This window comes from Leptinotarsa decemlineata, unplaced genomic scaffold, assembly GCF_025532065.1.
Source record: "Leptinotarsa decemlineata unplaced genomic scaffold, Ldec_3_MD MMD2_P_RNA_scaffold_4, whole genome shotgun sequence".
Classification (NCBI taxonomy): Eukaryota; Metazoa; Arthropoda; class Insecta; order Coleoptera; family Chrysomelidae; genus Leptinotarsa; species Leptinotarsa decemlineata.
Window position 1 is genome coordinate 2121925 of NW_027412531.1, and position 21897 is coordinate 2143821.

A 21897-nucleotide genomic window follows, 5' to 3' on the forward strand; every position below is an offset into this window, starting at 1 on the left:
CCAATTCAATTGTCCCAATTGTCCCCGGCAAGGGGACGATTGAAACAGTTTGATGAGCTACAGTTTTTGTTTTATATATTATTTATTTATCATTTCAGGCGAACGAAATGATGTGAATAGAAACCCGATTGAATATGCTCCCTTTTTTTACCCATGTAAATTTGCGATCTACCCTAGTGCTTCTTCTTCGAAATCCATATTGAAACTGGCACTAAACTCTGACACCACAAAATACAGGCTGATTCACGATGGATGGCACATTAGACGTTTCTGGTGAACCAGACAACGGATCACTTTGAAAGTTTAATGGAGGGCATATTCGGACATTCTCTAGCCAACTAAAATATTTTCGACAATGCGGTGTTGCCGCTTCTATTAGAAAGCAGTAGCAACTTTGATTTTTCAAATGGAACACTCTGTATATAATATTATTTTTGGAATCTCCAACAATTGCCCGACAACTTTTTTTGATATTTTCCTATACCTATCTGTTACCGTTTTCGAAATAAAAATTAATTTCAATTTTTTTCTTCGAAAATCATGACTTCTAAAAATGCCGATATCTTTTAGTTAAGGAGTACTATGATATCGAAATTTGGTTTGGAGTTAGGTGATACTTGGACACTTCCCACACGTCAGCCTAATCTCCGTTACTTCAATACAGGGTGGTAAAAAAATACAGTTTTTTCGTTTGCTTGAAAAAGTTGCTGAAATTTGATTATTTTAAATGGAACACCCTGTATATTATTGAAAATTCGGAAAGCTGCTGAAATTTGCTTTCTTTCTATGTTATCATACCTATACCTGACTAGTCAAGTTTCGGACTTATGAACATTTATTTGTGAAAATGTCCCTTCAGAATGGTATTTCCATTCGGTATTTGGTAAGCAGGCCATGATTACTATTTGACAGTAGCGTTGTGACATTCTCCTAATAATATCGACTTTTTCGTCACTTCATAAGTTGCAAATACCTTCAAAACGATAACAAAACTATTCAAACGAAGTTCTTATGAATTTGTTTATTATTTTTGGACAGTGTGACAAAATTATCAGCAGAACATGTAGAAAGTTCAATGAAATGTATCCGAATCTACCGCCAATGAACCTCAAGAAATTTATACGAATTCAGAACAATTTCAATATGTTTGGATAAACTTTAAAAAAGCACCAAGAAACTTGAAATTGGAAATATTGATATGAATGATTATAAAAAAGTAAAACAATCATGTGGAATATTTCAAAATATGTTCGAATCGCTGGCCGTTCACTTCCAAGCACTTTGAAATGCGGGTGTTGACTGCTTTCGTGGTGGCAGATCTGTTTTCATCGGGATCCAAATCTTCAAATGTTTGGGCAATCCTTTCTAACAATTCATCTCTCGAACGCACGGGTATTTTGTAAACTTTTTCTTTAAACATTCCCCACAAATAAAAATCTAATGGATTAAGATCGGGTGATCTCGCTGGCCAATTCCATGGTCCCAAGCGCCTCATCCACCGATCGTCGAATAGTCTATCCAGTTCTGCGCTCACTTCTCTTGTGCAATGTGCAGGAGCTCCGTCTAGTTGGTACCAACAGTTTCGATAATCTTCAAGTGGCAGATTATCCACGAAACTGTCTACAGTATTCTCCAAAATATTCAGGTAGCTTCTGGATGTTAATGACTCCTCGTATATCACGTACCTCAATTTGTTGTCCATCAACATGCAGAAGATATTAAAACTAAATTTTTCTTGAAATCCGGCTTCTTTTGTGACGTGAGGATTTTCACTGGACCAATAATGACGATTTTTTCTATTGAAAATCCCTTCTCTCGAAAATTTCGGTTCATCAGTCCAAATAATTTTATTTAAAAAAAGTGGATCTTCTTGAATGCGTGTCAACAACATTTCACAAAATTGTACTCTCTGTTGAGGATCTTGAGGCTTCATTGCTTGAATTTTGGTGAATTTATAATCATGCATTTTATGTCTTCGCAAGATTCTTTGAACCGATGAATATTTTATACCCAAATCTTCTTCAGCACTTCTCATCGTTGACTCGGGAAATGCGTGAAAATATGCTAAGACATTAATCTGGTTGTCTTCGAAAGTTACGGGTCGAGGCAAGTTTCTTGGTGCTTTTAAAGTTGATCCAAATGCATTGAAATTGTTCTGAATTCGTATAAATTTCTTGAGGTTCATTGGCGGTAGATTCGGATACATTTCATTGAACTTTCTACATGTTCTGCTGTATAATTTTGTCACACTGTCCAAAAATAATAAACAAATTCATAAGAACTTCGTTTGAATAGTTTTGTTACATCGTTTTGAAGGTATTTGCAACTTCTGAAGTGACGAAAATGTCGATATTATTAGGAGAATGTCACAACGCTACTGTCAAATAGTAATCATGGCCTGCTTACCAAATACCGAATGGAAATACCATTCTGAAGGGACATTTTCACAAATAAATGTTCATAAGTCCGAAACTTGACTAGTTAGGTATAGGTATGATATACATAGAAAGGAAGCAAATTTCAGCAGCTTTCCGAATTTTCAATAATATACAGGGTGTTCCATTCAAAATAATCAAATTTCAGCAACTTTTTCAAGCAAACGAAAAACTGTATTTTTTTACCACCCTGTATTGAAGCAACGGAGATTAGGCTGACGTGTGGGAAGTGTCCAAGTATCACCTAACTCCACACCAAATTTCGGTATCATAGTACTTCTTAACTAAAAGATATCGGCATTTTTAGAAGTCATGATTTTCGAAGAAAAAAATTGAAATTAATTTTTATTTCGAAAACGGTAACAGATAGGTATAGGGAAATATCAAGAAAAGTTGTCGGGAAATTGTTGGAGATTCCAAAAATAATATTATATACAGAGTGTTCCATTTGAAAAATCAAAGTTGCTACTGCTTTCTAATAGAAGCGGCAACACCGCATTATCGAAAATGTTTTAGTTGGCTAGAGAATGTCCGAATATGCCCTCCATTGAATTTTCAAAGTGATCCGTTGTCTGGTTCACCAGAAACGTCTAATGTGCCATCCACCGTGAATCAGCCTGTATAGATGTCAGTTGCTTCATCTGCAAGTGCATTTTATATGACCGCAAATCGACCACAAAAATGTGGTTGGGTCAACCGCGAAGTGCAGTCAACGTGGCCACAATGTTGTGGTTGTGTCAACTGCAAGTTTCGAAATAACTGTTTTAACAAAAACCGCGACACGTAATAAAAACTCCAATAAAAAACCGAATGCGATAAACAATGGTAGCAACCTAATAGATCCGTTAATGTCAAAAACCATACAGTCAAACACAAGCACTACAGGAAAATCCTTGAAGAGCTTTCAGAGCGGTGTCTGTGCGAAAGTAGCGATTCACGTTGGATTTGAATCGCTGGAGATTAAACTCATTTGGAAAAACGTTCTCAAGACGTGTATTCCACATAAACGTTGTAGAGGAACTTTAAAAAAAGGCTCTTCTTTTAGTCCCGCTGGGTTTAGGTTGTTCACAGAGAGCTAACAGAGTTGAGAGGTTCACAAAACAAAGTTTATTTCTTGGTTGCTTGAATATAACAGAGCTAGAACAATCGAATTTTTAGCTAATAGAATCGAACAATAATTAAACCGACTAGACTCACCTAGAACCAGGTAACAACGTGATATTTTTAAAAAAATATCTAGGTTTACACACCCTAAGGCTTCTAACATGAAATATTCAATGAATCACAAGAATTCCTAATATCGTTCCTGATCGAAGCACATGCTTTTTTCAGAGTTGGTGGCTTTTCATAAATATCAAAACTGAAGATTTTTGTACCTTTTGATTCTCCTACTGACATCTATAGGCGAGAGGCGCAACCCTTCCAATTCTGGTTAGAGTTCTATAATAATTGTTGGTAGATTATAAATGATACCGAGATTTATATTGTTCCGTTACAACGTAGTTCTCCAGATGGAAGAGTTTTTAAACAGTGGAATTCGAGGTGTACTGAGTTGAACCTCAAAACGATGAGCAGCTACAGTTAGTCGCGTATTTTTGATATTTACCGTTCTTGCTGGAATCATTTCTGCCAAGTCACAGACAGAGAGAAATTTGCAACCTCTCTTCGAACTTTCAGGCTATCAAGATTGCACGTAGTGTTCGTGTCTCCAAACAGACAGATGGCTCTAGCCAGACAGATGGCTCTAGCAACTTCAAGGTATGTTTGGGGGCAGAACTCCATACATAAGAAGGTCTCATCTGAGCTTTACAAAGCATCAAAAGTTACTGGGGTGTGTATAGTTTTCTAGTTCGGAACAGTGTTCCAAGTTTTTGAGAAGCAGCCTCTGCAATTCCAGCGACATGAGTGTGCCAAGGCATATTGGTGTCCATTTGAACCCCCATCAAACTTATAGAAGCAGAAAGTGCAATTGTCTGACCGGGCATTATTATATCTGGTTCGGAGACATTTATCTTCTTGGAGAAAATTGATGCCTGGGTTTTTGTGGCATTGAATTGAACCTGGTTACTTCCACCTCAATTCGAAATCACTTCTAGATCCTCATTGAAATATGCAACCTCCTGCTTCCGGTGAAGATGTGCCTCCATAGCCGATGTCCTGGAATCAAAATGGAATGATTAGACAAATTTATTTATTTATTTATTTATTTGTATCCAAACAGACCAAAGGTCTAATTACATGGATAATTAATATAAAATAATCTTCACATTTCAATAATTATAAATCATCAGAGTCAGTTGTGTACTTACTCAAAAACTTTGAGGTTGAATAGCAATGAACTATATATACCCTGTTATTGAATATAGTTGTGCAATAAAATCGATAATGGTAATATATGTAAATTAGCTTATCAATAGAAAATCATATTCGTGCACAGATGAAAATACTAAATATAATAAATTTGTATGCGTATCAAACAGATGTAGTCAAGAAAAAATCTAATATTGCTCTACGAAATACTCCCTGAGGTAGAGTCCAATCTAAATCTACTAGCACACTACATGTATTGGCCAGTCGTAGCATGGTCACGAGAGGGGATCTGTACGTTGTAACTACCAACGGAATATTGAATGGATAAGTTCTCCGAGTTCTACGGGAAGGGACATTGAATCTCAGTAATGATAGGATTCCTGGTGCATTTATCCTGTTGTTTATCACATTATATAAAAAATACATCATAGTGAGGGATCTCCTAGTTTCTAAAGAGAGAACTTTGAAGTCATGTCTAAGTTGATTGGATCTGATACTTTCATAGTCAGCTCTAATACGGTACTGTTTATAATATAGATACCTGAGCAATTCATTTTGTATTTTCTCCACTGCATTGATTGTGAACCGATATTCACCTGACCATATTATACTTGCAAATTCCAATTTAGGTCTTACAAGTGAGTAGTATAATAATTTTATAGTATTGTTATTCGTAAAGTTCCGAGTTTGTCTAATAATGAATCCCAACATTCGATTTGACGATTAAACAATATTTTGAATATGTTTGGCAAACGATAAAGTACTGTTGTAAGTTACCCCAAGATCTCTAACCTCAGAACATCTGTAGAGGACTTCCTCATCCATCATATAATCAAAATTAACAGGATCCTTCAAACGAGTTATTGTGATGATGCTACATTTGTTAATATTAAATTTAAATTTATTTGCGATGCTCCACTCATAAATACTGTCGATGTCCCTTTGCAGATTAACACAATCCCTAACTGTCTGAACCTGTTTATATATTTTCAGATCATCGGCAAAAAGCAAACATTCAGAAAATTTCAAAATGGAAGGGAGATCATTTATGAATAGAACAAATAATAGTGGTCCAAGGTTAGATCCTTGAGGAACACCAGAGCTAGCATGAAATTTACCTGATGTGTTACCGTTGTGTTTAACACAGAAGTATCTATTTTGTAAATAACTTTTTAATAATTTCAATAAATTCTCAGAAAATCCAATTTTATTTAGTTTATATAACAAAACATCGTGGTCAACTTTATCAAACGCTTTTCTGAAATCCGTGAATACAGTATCGAGTTGACTCTTTAATTCTAGTGTATTATATGCATAATTAGTAAAAATGAATAGATTGGTATTGATTGATTTATTGTTAACAAACCCGTGCTGTTCTTCCGTGATATAAATTTTTGCATAGTTGAATACTCGTGTATAAATAATTTGCTCGAATAACTTGGCTGGAGCACACATTATGGAGATTGGCCGATAATTTTCAATGTCACATTTTTTACCACTCTTATAAATAGGTGTTGTTATAGCAGTTTTCCACAAATCTGGAAAAACATTTGACTTGATGATAAGGTTGAATATATGCAGAAGTGGTATTTTTACCCAATCGCCACATGCTTTCAGAATGTATGGGGGAATTCCATCAACACCAGCCGCTTTCTTTGGTTTCAATTTCTTCATTGCATTCTCAAAATCTGACTCTCCTATTTCCCTAATGTCGCAAAAATTGTTAACTATATCAGCATCATTTATGAAATTGAGATTTTATCCGGATTTACTTGTCTCATAAACAGATGAAAAGAAATTTGCAAATATCTCAGCTGTATCATTGTGATCTATTTGAATATTTTTGTAACAAAAGTTTCCTAAAGTCGACGATTTTTTACTATTATTAACATAATTCCAAAATTGATTCACATCGGTTTTTAATTCATCTTCTACTTTTGAAACGTATTCTTTAGATTTCAATCTAATCAAGTTCTTTAGTTTTTTTCTCAATTCTTTATACCTTTCTCCATAATAGTCCGATACTAGTCGTAACTTTCTAAATATATTTTTTTCTTTCCATAATTCTTTGACCTCTTTATCAAACCAAATGGGAAATTTATTTCCTTTTCGAATATTGTTACATTTGGGCACGCATTCATCAATAATAGTCTTCCATATAATATAAAATTTATCTACAGCCTCATCCACAATATTTTCATATAACACACTATCCCAATCAGTATCTCTAACTCGTTCACTTAGCATAAGAAAATTAGCTTTTTTGTATATAAATCTTGGTTCTAATAGTTCGTTCACACGTTCTTTTACACGTTGAATTTTTATAGTGATTTCTAAGGTAGGATGATAAATATCTTCATTGACAATTGATAAAGAGTCCCTTTGCACAGTACAATTATTAATATTACCTTCAGAAGTGATTACCAAGTCCAGTGTTTTTCCCTGCAAATTGGGAATGTCATTATATAACTGAAAAGTATTAAAATCCATGAAATCAGTTAAAATTGCAAGTGTTTCACTGGCAGTTGAATAGTTTAATATTCTACCAGTTATTTCCGGTATATTGAAATCTCCAAAAATATATGTTTTTTCAACATCATTTATATTACCTTGAAGAAAGTCCATGGCCGATTCATAAACATTAATGTAACTATTTGAAGGAATATATAACACACAAAATGTGTACTTACAACTATTAACTTTCACCCGCACAACCAGTGCCTCAAAAATGTCGATTTCCTAACTACTTGCAAAATTTTGTATTTTTTTCTGATAGCCAGTAAAACACCTCCTCCCGTAGACTTGTTTGTATATTCGAAATCTCTGTCTGCTCGAACCAGGTAAAACATATCTGTATCTACGATTTCACCGTCTTCAACTCCCTCTCGTAACCATGTTTCAGATATAGCTATAACATCATAAGCACAAACTAAGGAATTTCTGTAAAACTCAGTACATTTACTATTTAAACCTCTGCAGTTTTGGTAGTATACACTGAAATTACTAGACATGTTCATGTGGAACTTCCCGGGCTCAAACTCAATAAAAATACAATAATTTAATATCTAAGTGATACTGTTAACATAATGTTTTATGAAATAAAGTAATGACGAATTCCTAACTACTTAAAATGAAACTGAAATAAATTTGAATTACAAATGAACAATATGAGTGGAAAATAACAGCTACATATAATTTTAAACTCAATATTCAACATCATCAATAATCATTGTAAAAATAGATTTATTCTCAATTGCAGCAAAGTTTCAAATTGAACAGTGTAAACCCACGTTAACCAAAAGACGAAAAGTAGAAAAAAAAATCATATTTCTTTATCAGCATGAAGTTTATCTTTTTTATGAATGTTCAGCTGAAGTAACTGTCCCGTTTCCAATTTGTTTAACAATGTTGCCGTGCCTAACGAATACTCTTCCATTCCTAGACCAGACAGCATTCACTCCAAATTTCTTTTTGGCATCCATTTGCAGTTTATAATTATGTCTAGACAAATCTTCATTGATGTATATGCCTGTTCCTTTCAAAGCCGACCTGGCCCGGTACACTTCGTCTCTTTTCAGGAAGGAAATGAACTGTACTATGACTGTTCTATGTTTAGACTGATTAATCTCACCAAATACTTTTCCAATCCTAAATAGATTATTTAACTCCCATCAGGCACATTTTACATGCAATGAGTCATTAACAAGAGTTAGTACCTTGGATGTAAGATTTTCATTTTGCTCTTCTTTTATTCCTGTTAGTCTCAGAGTATTTAATTTCAAACTCTACTCCATAATATTCTGCCTTTCGTTCACCAAATTAATGATAATGATGATAAAATTTACAGAACTCAAACTCATTTGGTGCAACCTAACATAAAAATTTCGATTCTCCAACAAAAATGAAAACGTCAACATGGCTTATCAAACCAAATTTGAATCAAGAGTTTGCTGTCAGATAGATCGAGAGTTTATAAATTATCATATTGATCATATCTAATTTCTCACATAAGTCATACTTAAAAACATCAAAACTACGCTCAACCGAACATAGGAACAGTTTCCAGAGTGTAAAAATTACTTCAAATCATACTACTCACCCCCCCACAGAGAAAAACATGAGTACAATCATGGACAGAATGACGGAGACGTTCAAGGCAGTGGTTAGACACCGATGAGCAACTCAGACATTTCCCAAAGACGAAAACCCATCAAAAAAAGACCATGGTTACTATATAGTAGTCAGCAACTGGTGTGATTCATTATAACTTTCTACAACCAGGTCAAACCATCACAGCAGAGTCCTAATGTGAAGAAATCGATGAAAAATGCCAATAATTGCATCAGCAGCATCCGTCACTGGTCAACAGAAGAGATACGATCCTGCTCCATGACAAGTACGTTCAACAAGTCACTGTCTAGAAGGTTGAAGAATTCGGCGTCAAAGTTCTGCCTCAAACACCATACTCCACAGACATCTCGCCAGCCAACTACCAACTTTTCAAAAACTTCAATAACTTTTCCACCGGTAGAACCTTCGCCAATCAGGACTGGGTAAAAACGGCTTTCAATAACTCCATCGAATCCCGAGCACAAAATTTTTATACTAACAGAATTATTCGACTTTTGTTAAGTTGGCGAAAGGGCATTGATGCAAATGACACTTCTTTCGATTGAATTGAATACGTATTCACTGAGATATTACAATTTAAAGTAAACTCCTGAAAAAGAACAAAACTTCTGGAACAACCTATAATAATGAGGGAAATAATCAACAAATCCTTCGAATCTAGTATCTTCTCTAGTAATTGTGAAATTGCATGTGCTTCTCCTATATTCAAATCCAGTAGCAAAAGTGGTATGAATGATTATAGGCCCATTCCGGTTCTTCCTTTATTATCAAAAACTATCGAAATGGTCATGAATGATAGGTTGATAGATTATTTAGAGTCAATAAATGATTTGTTCACAGGCCAGTATGGCTTTGGCAGATCAAGTGATACTGACCCTGCAGTAATAGACAGGCATTTGACACAGGAAAATATTTTTTTTTCAATTCAATAGGTATGTTATGTATCTAACAGAAAACAGTTCGTGTGTCTAGGAAAAAATACTAGTTCATTAAAAACTGTCACTTGTAGTGTTCCACAAGGGTCAGTTTTGATTAAAGGATGTCAATATGACGTCAACTGAGTAGGACGTGATTGAGTCTCTCTGAGATTACTACCAAATGCCTGAAGTGATCACCTATAGGCTAACGAGGTCTTACTTTTTAACGTGTGATTCCTGACACGGGTCATTTTTCTAACAATAAAACATATCATTTTCAAAAATTGACAAAATTAGCCCATCAGTAGACTCTTATCTCGGTTGGAATTTGTTCGATAACTACAATTTGTAAACATTCATAGAACCCTCTTTTTATTGTATATCAACGAAATATTGAAAAAAAAACACAAGAATCCAATATATTGCTTTGTTGACGACAGCACACATGTCTCGTCATTCCTTCTGGATTCCAGGACATCGGCTACGGAGGCATATCTTCACCGGCAGCAAGAGATTGCATATTTTAATGAGGTTCTAGAAGTGATTTCGACTTGGGGTGAAAGTCACTAGGTTCAATCCAAAGTTCTTCGTATATTGGTGGTATGGACTTTCAGAAAGGACAAAAACCAAGATAAATACATCTCAGTTCCATACCACCAATATACGAAGAACTTTGGAAAGATTTTCAAGGAACTAGGTATAAAGGTGGTTTTTAAAACAAGTCATACACTGCAGAGCCTTTTGGGAAGTCCAAAAGACAAAGTCGAGAATTCGGAAAAGTCTGGAATTTACGAAATTGAATGTAAGGACTGCGATGCAAAATATTATGGACCTACAAAAAGATCTATTGAAGTAAGATATAAGGAATACATAGCACACTTAAAATATGGAAGACCTGAAAAATAAGCAGTCGCACATCATATTTTGCAACAAAACCATTACATAGACTTCAGTTCATTAAGATTAGTTAGACAAGTTGTTAGTTAGACAAGTGAAAAAACTCTATAGTCCGTTCATAATTTGTTGATAGCTCACTGCAAGTTTGACCCTCATTAGAGAACTGAAATACAGAGAGGACAGCTAATATGATATAATAACAAAAACCAAACTGAAACTGGCAGTTTAAGATGTTTTCGACTAACCCACCTTGTATCTGAAGAAATACAATACAGCTATAAAACTTTTAATCCGATTATGTAGGTATTTTGAGTGGAAATGAGTGACCAGTGTCGTAGAGTATATGATTAAAACATTAGTTACTTTGAATAAATAAATATATTAATATTCTTAAACTGTAGGTACTGTAAACTATTTTTATTTTAAAAAAATTTCTTCATTTCATTCAAAAATAATAAGTTACTTGCAATTTGTAAAAGATACATTTATTTAATTAATACCTATTTTTAAATGATATAAACTACGATTACTTACAAAACTATTCAAATTCAAAATAAACAGGATCATCTTCGGAATCCGAGTCATCTTGCAGGTTTATAATTAGCGGTTGTGTCTCTACAGTCGCATCAATTATATTGTCAAGATCCCACATTTTTTGTTCTTCTATTGCATGTCTTACAGCATCTCGCCAATTTTGTTCTGTAATATGTTGTAAAGACTCATATAACAATTCACGTACAGCTTGTATTTTATATGACTTATTTTTTCTAGCCACATAGCTTTTCATTTGTGCCCAAATGAGTTCAATTGGATTTAATTCGCAGTGGTAGGGTGGAAGTCTAAGGACTGTGATGTTTCGTCTTTCCGCCATTTTGTCAACTACGTATTTCTTGAACTTAGATTTGTGTTGCCGGGCAATTTTTAAAAGTTCTGCTTTAACCATTCCATCTTCGTAAGGCAGGGACTTATTCCGCAGCCAGTCAATGATATCCTGTTTCTTCCACGCAGTCGTTGGAAGTCTTTCAACTAGTCGTGAATGATAAGGTGCATTATCTAATACTATAATTGAGTTTGGTGGTATATGTTCAATCATCTGCTCAAAATACTCTTCGAAAACATCAGCTGTCATCTCCTCGTGATAGTCTTTTGTGCTTTTGGATTCAAATTCCAACAAACCATGCTTAGCAAATCCTTTTTCACTGCCAATGTGAGAAACTATTAATCTACTGCCTTTACCAGAGGGTGGGGAAATACCAGTAGACCAACCTTCCATAAAGGCTTGCCTGGAGCTTGATATATTTTTATCTGTCCAAATTTTTGTGAGAGTATGACCTGCGTTTACCCACGTTTCGTCCTGATAGTAAATTGGCCTTCCTTCAGCCCGAAATTTTCGTATAGATCTTAGATACTTTCTTCTCCAACATATTATCTCTTCCCGGTCAATCAAAAGTGATTTTCGGTCTGATTTCTCCCACCGGAAATTTAATTCTTTTAAAACTTGCCACAATTTGGTTCATCCGACATGAGGCAAATTCAGGTCGTCTCTAACTTCTTGTAAAATTTTAAGTTGGGTATTTCTTTTTTGTGAAAAAATTCGTGAATTTTCCTTCGAATACCATTTTTGGCAAATTCATCAATTTCAATAGGTTTTCTCCCCCTCTTTAAGTATTCGTTTGTATTTGGGTTAGCTATACCTTTTTTTTTCTTTCTGATAGGAACCTATATATTGTTGACTCCCCTACGCCCGTCATGTTGGCACAACTCTTGATTATGTTCTGAACAGTGTTTGTGAGATTCTGAGAAACCAGATCATCGTGAACGTTCAAAACAATAGTCTTCTCTCTTAGTGAATAGACAGACTTACTGACTGTACGCAACAGTACCGGTGTAAAACTTGATGATGTTGATGATGATGACGAAGCCATCGCAAGCAATCAAACAAAACAAGCAGGAACGAAAGGTACGTATATGTTTGTAGGAATATGAAAAAAAGTTACTCACGCACTGCACAAAATTCGCAAAACAAATATTAGAGACGTTAATTACTGCCGTAGACGCCGAAACACCAACGAGCCGTAAATTAAATGCGATTAAAAAAATGTACTAAACCAAAAATTATTTTCGTTCGTAACAACTTCACCCTTTCAAGGCAAGTTTCGAATATAAACTGAAGCTTTATATTTAATGAATAAACACCTCAGGAACCTCCGGCTATGATTTTACGAGTTTTACGACCGTTTTATGACTTGGGCCCTCATTTTGTGTTATCGACAAATTATGAACGGACTATAGTTAGTGTGTATTAGTCACCAGTGTTTAGTAAATTATATCATGCCAGTAGATATCCATGGCAATACGTCTACCATGGATAAAAATCAAAACAATCTTCTCACATCACAGATTGAAGGTATTGGAATCTTCGTTACACCAAGCTTTGACCGATATTGAAAGTTACCTTTGGGAGGCGATCAAGGTAATTCAGTTGATCCAATAAATGTTTTTGAAAACAAATTTCGTGGTTCAATCAATGAAATTTAATCAGAATTGAAGAATATCAATCAAAAAATGATCAAAAGATATTGAACAACTAAAGCGAGACCAACGATCAAAATTCCTTGTTATAAATGGTATTGATGAGAAAGAGAAGGAAGATTTACTGGATGTCGTTGAAATAACCAACCAAAAACTCAAACTACCTATTTCCAATATTAATATCGACAACTGCTATCGTATGGGAAAAAAACGTTAAGGTAAGAAGCCTAGGCCGCCGGCTGTTGAATTTGTAAACAAATGGACGAAGCATAAGGTTTTCGTCGCTATGAAAAATTTAAAGGAGGGCGGTGTTGTGATCAGTGAAGTGCTTTAAAGGAGGGCGGTGTTGTGATCAGTGAAGTGCTCTCCCCTGAAAATCGAGAACTATTTTAGAAGTGTGTCAATCTGTGGCATTTCTGAACGATACGAGAAAACTTATGAAATCTCTAATAGACTTCAGTCATTAAGAACGTCATTGTGTCGATTTTTGGTTTTTACACGGTATACCTACATGTTATATTTGATATTCCAATGAATATATTTTTTCAAATAATAACTTCATATTACTTTCTGATTTGATTTGTCTTTGTAGCACACCTATATCACATACCTAGTGTTATCAACATAGGAAGGGATATACATTGTTATTTATCAATAACATACATTCATCTGCTTGTTGTACATTAGCTTTCAAGTTTTCAAAGAAGTTTGGCCTGTTTAATTGAACTTTGATCGACTATTCATTCAAGTTTTTACAAGAAAGTTTCAATTGAATTCGTTTCAGTCATAGACAATACAATATTCTATTTTTATGTATGATGTATAATTATTTTACTTTCAATTCGTAATTATGTAGAAATTCTTGCAATATGGTAATCTTGATGCTCGTTCATTGGTAGCTCATTTTAATAAAGTGAAAATATAATTTTAAATCTCAATTTAGATATACTCGCGGTAAATGAAACATGGCTCAAATATAATGTATCGAATAATATCATTTGAGAGAGTAGATCGCGGGCGATATACCAGTGGTGGAAGAGTTGGTATTTACGTAGAGACTAATACGAATTATTCACTTATTCCAAGTGGTGAAGAAATTGAACAGATATGGTCTGAGTACTGTGCATTAGGTGTATTTTATAACCATCACAAAAGTTAGTAGTTTTTCGAACATTTTGAAACTATGATATCATCCATAGGTAAATTTTCGCTTTGAGGGCACCCAGCGATTTTGAAAAAATTTTTGAGTGTACTTGAGTGTATTTTGATGCCTAGATTACGAATCCGAAAGAAAAAAGTGGCGCTCTCCCTCATTTACAAAGGTACGGCCCTTCAGAGTTCAGAAAAGGGCAACTTTTCAGCCTTCTTTTTCACAAAATAAGAAAAAAGTGGTTGGTATTTGCCACCGCCTACAATTTCCAATTCCTAATACATCACCAAAAACCAATTTACGATCTGAAAAATGGAGGTGAAAAACATTTGAATTACTTTAGGAATATGGACTGCATCAGTCGTACCAACCATGCCATCAACCTTAAAAACGTAAAATACAGAGATATGTAACCAAAGAGCAGCTCCGTACATTTTTTAACATTTTTATTGGAAAAATATTGATTATTGAAGTGAAAAGTGTCAAAGAAGGAGAAATAAGGTTGAAGGTGACCTAGTAAATGAATGTGTTTTCAAATAGTTTATTTTGTGAGAAAGAAGGTTGATAGACTGACATCTATCAAAAAACAACTACTCCCCTGGCCAATACCACGTAGGGCGTTGGATTATATCCGACAGGTGTCAGTGCAGGATCCTTCACTGAAATTATTCCAGCATATGCTGTTGGCAATACAACTGCCCCAATGTAAATTCAATTTTCGGAACACACTTGCAGAACGGTTTTGGGCTGTTTAGTCACTTGTTATTGCAAGGTAGTGTCTACCATCAACATAAAGTTGATGATTTCCGATAATTGAAAATCCAATTCATTTAGAGTATCATTTCTCGAACTAGGCTGAAGCGGGCAACAAACAACAGGTTTGTCATCGTGCCTTCTGCTTGTGAACGATGTAACCAACTGCATATCCAAAATTTGACCAATTCCTCGTACGAATAATAGTTATTTATTATACAAGGGAAAAAAGTATTACATTTTAGCTCGAGGTTGTGTTGTCTCCCTACCCGAAGCGGAGACAAAGAACCAAGTGCTAAAATCTACTATTTTTCCCGTGTATATTACACAACTTTTTTCTGTGACGGAAAAAACGACGATTTTATATTGAAAAAACATAATATTACAATATGTTGAAGTCAGAAAATCATAAATGTGACATTTTAATTTTTAAAAAGGTAGGCTGTTGTACTTATAGCATTGGTAGGAAACCAATCAATAGAAAATCGAATATCTGTCAATTTAATTCTGTGATTTGATTTAAAACTTGCGAACTTAGTGGTCAGTAGTTATTTTGAAAAATGTCCAATTCCGAGTTTTCTCTGACTCCACCGGAGTTAGAAGAATATATATATATATATATATATATATATATATATATATATATATATATATATATATATATATATATATATATATATATATATATAGAAATTAAAAAAAGGATTTCACATTATTCAATGTCAAAAAGTTGTCATTTTGATGTTGAAGTTTTTTCGAAATTGAAATTTCCAAATGAAATATATTCACATAGCACAGGTATGCTGTTTTTTCCGTTATTATGTTTTATATATATTTATTATGTCCTTTTTATATTACAGCCCTCGATAAAGCTAATAAACATTAGCGAAAGCTCGGGCAGCTAAAAAGAGTAATATTTATTCTAATTAGACCGAATCCCCAAAAAACTACTCTTCTATATATACATACGGTCGTTACACTATCAATTATATATATATATATATATATATATATATATATATATATATATATATAGTTGGTTTCGTGGGTTCAGCAGTCACATAATGTGAAAAAACTTTCGAAAAAATGGTTTTTATTTACAATATTTGCCAAGCTTTCGCTTTATTTTGAAGCTTCTTCAGGGCTATCTAAAATACAATTTGGTTTAATTTTAACAGAAAAAGGTTAATATAGATACTTACAGTAAATATAAAAAAATATATAAGAACACTGTATAAAATAATTGTAGACAGTTTGTGAAAAATTTTAAAATTTTTATCAAAAGATTGAATTTAAATTGACTTAATAGTTGTCAAAATTGATATAACTTTATTTAACAATTTTGAAAAACAAATAGTTGATGTTCATGGAAATATATAGTTATTTTTGATTTATAACAAAATATCAGAGAAAATTCGTGTTTGACTTAACAAATTGAAAAAAGAAGTACATGATGGAGAATTCCCAATGATGTTACTTACTTTTATTTATGTCTAAATGTAATAAATTAGTATATATTGTTTGTTTGAAGGTGATTGACAATGTTTCGTGATGAATTTCACTAGTTCGGACTTCCATTGTCTATTAGATAAACCTATAAAATAGTCATCTCTCGGAGGAATCAGTCCAGTCATCACCCGAAGACGATTGTAGATACCAACAATCGAAACGTCGTGAACTAACGTGACTTGGAATCTCTACACTTTTTTATTTTTATTATTTTCTTTTTGCATTCCTTTAATTTTTATTTATTCAATTATTATATTTTTACTTGTAGGTTATTTTACTATCATTTCATTTCAGGTTTATTGTTGCTTAATATAATTGTTATTTTCAACTATTCTCTTTTTTTAATTATTCTTTTTTACTTGTTTCAGGGATTTCAAATCATTTTATCTAATAGACAATGGAAGTCCGAACTAGTGAAATTCAGTATATATTGTAATAAGATGATTGATATCTATTCGTTCGTTCGTTCATATTATTGGGCTCTTTCATAATTTGTACCATTTCAAGAAAAAGTATTTTTATGTTATTGTTTTCAATTTGTAAAATCATTCTTTGTTCGTAATTTGGAAAATGATTTTTTGTAATACAATTCTCAGCCAAAGCACAAGATTTTTTATTGAGTCTTATGTCACTTTTATGGGAAACGATTCGATCTCTAAATGAAAGTTCGGTTAATTGTCATCAATTCATGTATACATAACAAACTCATCATGGAGTTTAACTTTTCTGATACATTTTCACTTTTACGGACATTTTTAGAGAGAAATTGAAACTTTGCACTAGTCATGTTGAAATTTTTATAGCAAATTTTTAATTTCTCTCTAAAAAATTCCGTATGAGTAAAAATGTATCAGAAAAGTTAAACTCCATGATGAGTTTGTTATGTATACATGAATTGATGACAATTAACCGAACTTGTTTTTTAAAATAAAGGGAACATCTGTCAAAAATAAGCAAAACGTTAACTTTATCCTAGTTGCATAAAATTTGGCATATAGATATAAAATTGCCGTAGACACAACTTTTTCAAGTAACTTTTTGTTAAATTCGATCTAGAAATGCACTTTTTCAATTTTTTTCAAAAAAAAGTTGAATTTGACAAACACTGAACGTCAGTTCACATGTCGAAAAAAAAATATTTTTTTTGTTGAAAAAAAAATATTTTTTTTTGACATGTGACATTATTCTTCCTTCAAATTAATTTTAAACTGTAACGTTTTTCACAAATATTTTATCCAATATTAAACATCCTTTAACCAGTTTTATAAATGTATTGTATCAATGTTCATCCATCATGTTGTGTCCAATATTTTACATAACCATCGTATGAAACATCCTCAAAAAGTTCATCCCTGATGATGGAAACAATTTATTAAATTTCCGAAAGCTTGGACAAACTTTAAAGAGTACTCTTTCATTTGCTGCTTAGCCCCATTATTTGTTGGTTCCATTCCTAACTAGTCAGCAACGATTACCTTCTCCTCTATATATATATATATATATATATATATATATATATATATATATATATATATATATATATATATATATATATATATATATATATAATTTCATGAAAAGTGGTATTTTGTTACCTGTCATCAGAGATGAAATGTCAAAATTTTTTCCCGTCACAGAAAATAGAACATTTTATAGATATAGTCCGTGGGCATACTTAATAAAGAAACCAACCCGCATTAACTGTCATTCAGCCACTCTACTAGATTATTAAATAGCATCTGATGATAATATTATAATGCAACACCGATGCTGGTTCATTGAGGTTAGGTTCGTATTGATGAATCATCTGGTCTGGTTTCGACTGCGAAATGATCCTAAACTGTATTGAACCGTCCCGAATCCTTTTTGCTCTCGAGGCTGAAATGTTGAGAACTATTCCCGTTGCTCATGTGGAAATTTGTTTGGACTATGTTGTAGGATGTTTTTTTTATTTATTTGATTTAAATAATTGATGGTTGAGGTTAGTTAACATTTGAACTGACTACAAGGATACGCTACATAACAAAATTGACATGATCAACAGTATTTTCTCGTCTTCATCTCTTCATATATACAATAGGTGAACTGTAGAGATTTTTTGCTTGTACGCATTATGTCTTGCGCAGTTTCCAAACAGTATCGGATGTTAGAACCAGAATAAACCTATCATTTTGCTCTGTTTTAACGTTTGGAAAAAAATTCCTCATAACTGTATATGAATATGAAAAAGTCTGCGACTTCCATATGTATTCACATGCTATTTAAAGCAGAACACATTTATCATATTCATTTTCGAGTAAATGCTCAATTTTCACATTAGATTAGGTTGGTTTACTTAAATAATTATTGTTAATTATTGTTTTCTGGTAAATATAAACTCCTCCATTTTAGGTACCAACAAGTCAGCCCACACGTCTGTTCAGTTTCATGAATCCTCTGGCTGTAGAAATTTGGTTGTACGTCTTGGCAGCCTATATCTTAGTATCGTTCACCCTATTCGTTATGGCCAGGTTTTCTCCATATGAATGGAATAATCCACACCCTTGTCATCAGGAATCTGACATAGTTGAGAACCAGTTCTCAGTATCGAACAGTTTCTGGTTCATAACAGGAACATTCCTGCGTCAAGGATCCGGTCTCAACCCAAAGGTTTGCAATATATTTTGTTGCATGAAAATATGTTTTAATAATTACTAGTACTGCACGAAAATGTACTGATACAATCCTGAAAGTTATTCAATATAATAGTTATTATGGATAGAAAAGTTAATACATTTCTATTCTCAAGAAATATTACTTAAACGGATCAGTAATTGAGTTATTGAAGATTTCAAGTTGATTCATATTTAAAGACAAAATAATAAGTGAATGATTTTCTTTTTACTACAAGGTAATGGTTCTTTCCGACATTAGTCTATTCCATTCACTTGTCTCTTCTTGAAATATGGTTTCAGTGTAAACAATCACAATTTTTTCATCAAATGTATTTTATTGGATTTTTTTCTTATTAGTCAGTGGGCTATGCTTGAACTTTAAATGTTCAAGCCAGACTCGGATATATCTACACAGTAGGTACCACGCCGTTCATGGTATTAACCAGTGGAGTAGTTGTTTTTTGATAGGCGTCAGTCCATTCAACCTACTATGTAGGTATATCCGAGATTGACTTGAACATTCAAAGTTCATTACTTTAGATTTATTGGAGTTCTCTGATTGATTCGGCCGTTACATAGTACATAGTTACGTTACATAGTAATTTCAAAAACTACACCTCGACTATTTGATCTCCACAAACTTTATTTCAAAAATATATCACATGTTTCGCTAAGACATTAGCTTTTTCAAGTGATTTGTCTTCGTTGAGCTGTAGTTTTTTTTCAAAAATCGAAAAATGACCAACTAAAATTCGTTCGAAAAAATAATGCAAACGAGTAACTGAGAAGTTTGTTAAGAACTGAATATATTCAGTTCGTTCAGTTCGTTCATATGATTTGTCAAATCGACATAGAAGGCTAACTTCCACATCCATTCACTATTTTCTAAATCGGCAAAAGGGTGCTACTTCTCACTTAAAAAAATTTCGATATCTGCTCGAAGTTCAAAAAAGCGCTTAAGGACTTTTCCGCAACTAAGCTAGCGTACGGCAGTATGATATGGTAAATCATTTTCTCCAATCTGTTGAATACACTCGCGGAATTGTCGGTGATTCAGCCCAGTGGATCTGATGAAGTTAACAACTGATATGACTGGTTTTAGAACTTCAGACATATCCAAACATTTTCCGCACAAGGACTGTTGATGAGTGATACAATGTGAGACTAATGGTTTTGAACCACCATCATTTTCTAAAGCCTTTGACACAAGTGCAACCACTCCTTTATTTTTATTGTTATACATTTGTCAGTTGTTATACATTTCAAATTTCTCCATCGAAGATTCTTTTTATTATTGGCATTTTCAACTTCCTTAAAAATATCTGCCCCAGTTGTCGTGCCGTGAATACTATCAATATCAAGAAGTTCTTTATACACTTCATAGCTTTCATCTACTCCGCGAATAAAAATCAACACCTGAGCTATATCTGACACATCCATTGACTCATCCAATGCTAGAAGAAACCAGTCATGATGTCCATTTTTGTCAGACAGTTGAGATGATATATTTTCTGCGATGTTTTGCACCCTCCGAGCCACGGTGTTTGCTGACAAAACGAACACTTTTAAATAAATTTACCTTTTCGAGACATATTTCTTCGGCTACTGCAATCAAGCATTCTTTTATCATTTCTCCATCGGTGAATGGTTTGCCACGTTTTTCGATTTCAAGAGCCACACGAAAGCTGGCGTGAGTTGCAGACTCTTGTTAAGTATTCGCTTTGGCAAACAAAGATTGCTGCGATTTGAGTCCGCGTTTCAAAGCTTCGAATTTTTCCTTCCGCAAACTTCCTTTATACTTGGAGTAATTTTGAAAATGTTTCGATTCATGGTGTCGTTTAATGTTATAGTCATTGAGAACAGCTATGGTTTCATTACAAATTGAACATAGCGCCTTATTACTGGACTCAATTACAAAATACTGAAAGTTCTATTTTTCTTGGAACGTTCTGCATTCACTGTCGATTTTTCGCTTCTTTTCCGTACTAACAAATCACACATGAAAACAATAAGTCAAATCAAAATACTTTTATTGACGGGTGTTACTTTATTTCACAATAGACAGTTTCGCTTCCTTCACCTTTCCTACGCAGACTAACTCGCAGTTGCATTGCTAGCCTTTTTATATGCAATTATCACTGTCATCTCGAGGTGATCGGAATACACTAGGTACCCGAACTTTCTCGAACCAACGCGGTGATTTTAAATATTTAATGCCTAATGCCACCTAGCGGGTAGCTGAAAAAGATAGTACATAGTACCACTACTCGCCACTAGATGTCGTTAAGTGTCATAATATCCGATAATAATTGAAATGCAAAAAAAGCGTAGGTTTGCTTAGGTCACGCACTTTGCGACTATCCTAGTCTAGAAATATAGTTAAGGGCCGAAATTGGCCCTTGGAACAAACTGAAAAAATCATTATGGCCCAAAGGCTTCAAAGTTTGGAGACCCCTGGTTTAGAATATAGGAGTGTTACCACATGATAGAAGAAACGGCCTGTATAGATGGAGAAGAAGAACGCCAGAACTTTCCTTTCCCGAAAACTAATATTTCCTGAAATTATACCCCTTTCATGGCTGAAATTGAAACAATTGAGCAAATGAATG

At 33.6% G+C, this 21897-nt stretch overlaps 1 protein-coding gene across 1 annotated transcript in view; it reads left to right on the plus strand.

The window, feature by feature from the left end:
* The window catches only part of LOC111516189 (glutamate receptor ionotropic, kainate 2), a 213017-nt gene that overhangs the window by 122869 nt on the left and 68251 nt on the right, over positions 1 to 21897 (plus strand). Inside the window, exon 11 of the mRNA XM_074186656.1 lies at positions 19026 to 19283. Coding sequence (XP_074042757.1) covers positions 19026 to 19283 — 258 coding nt within the window. The remainder of the gene's footprint in view (positions 1 to 19025; positions 19284 to 21897) is intronic.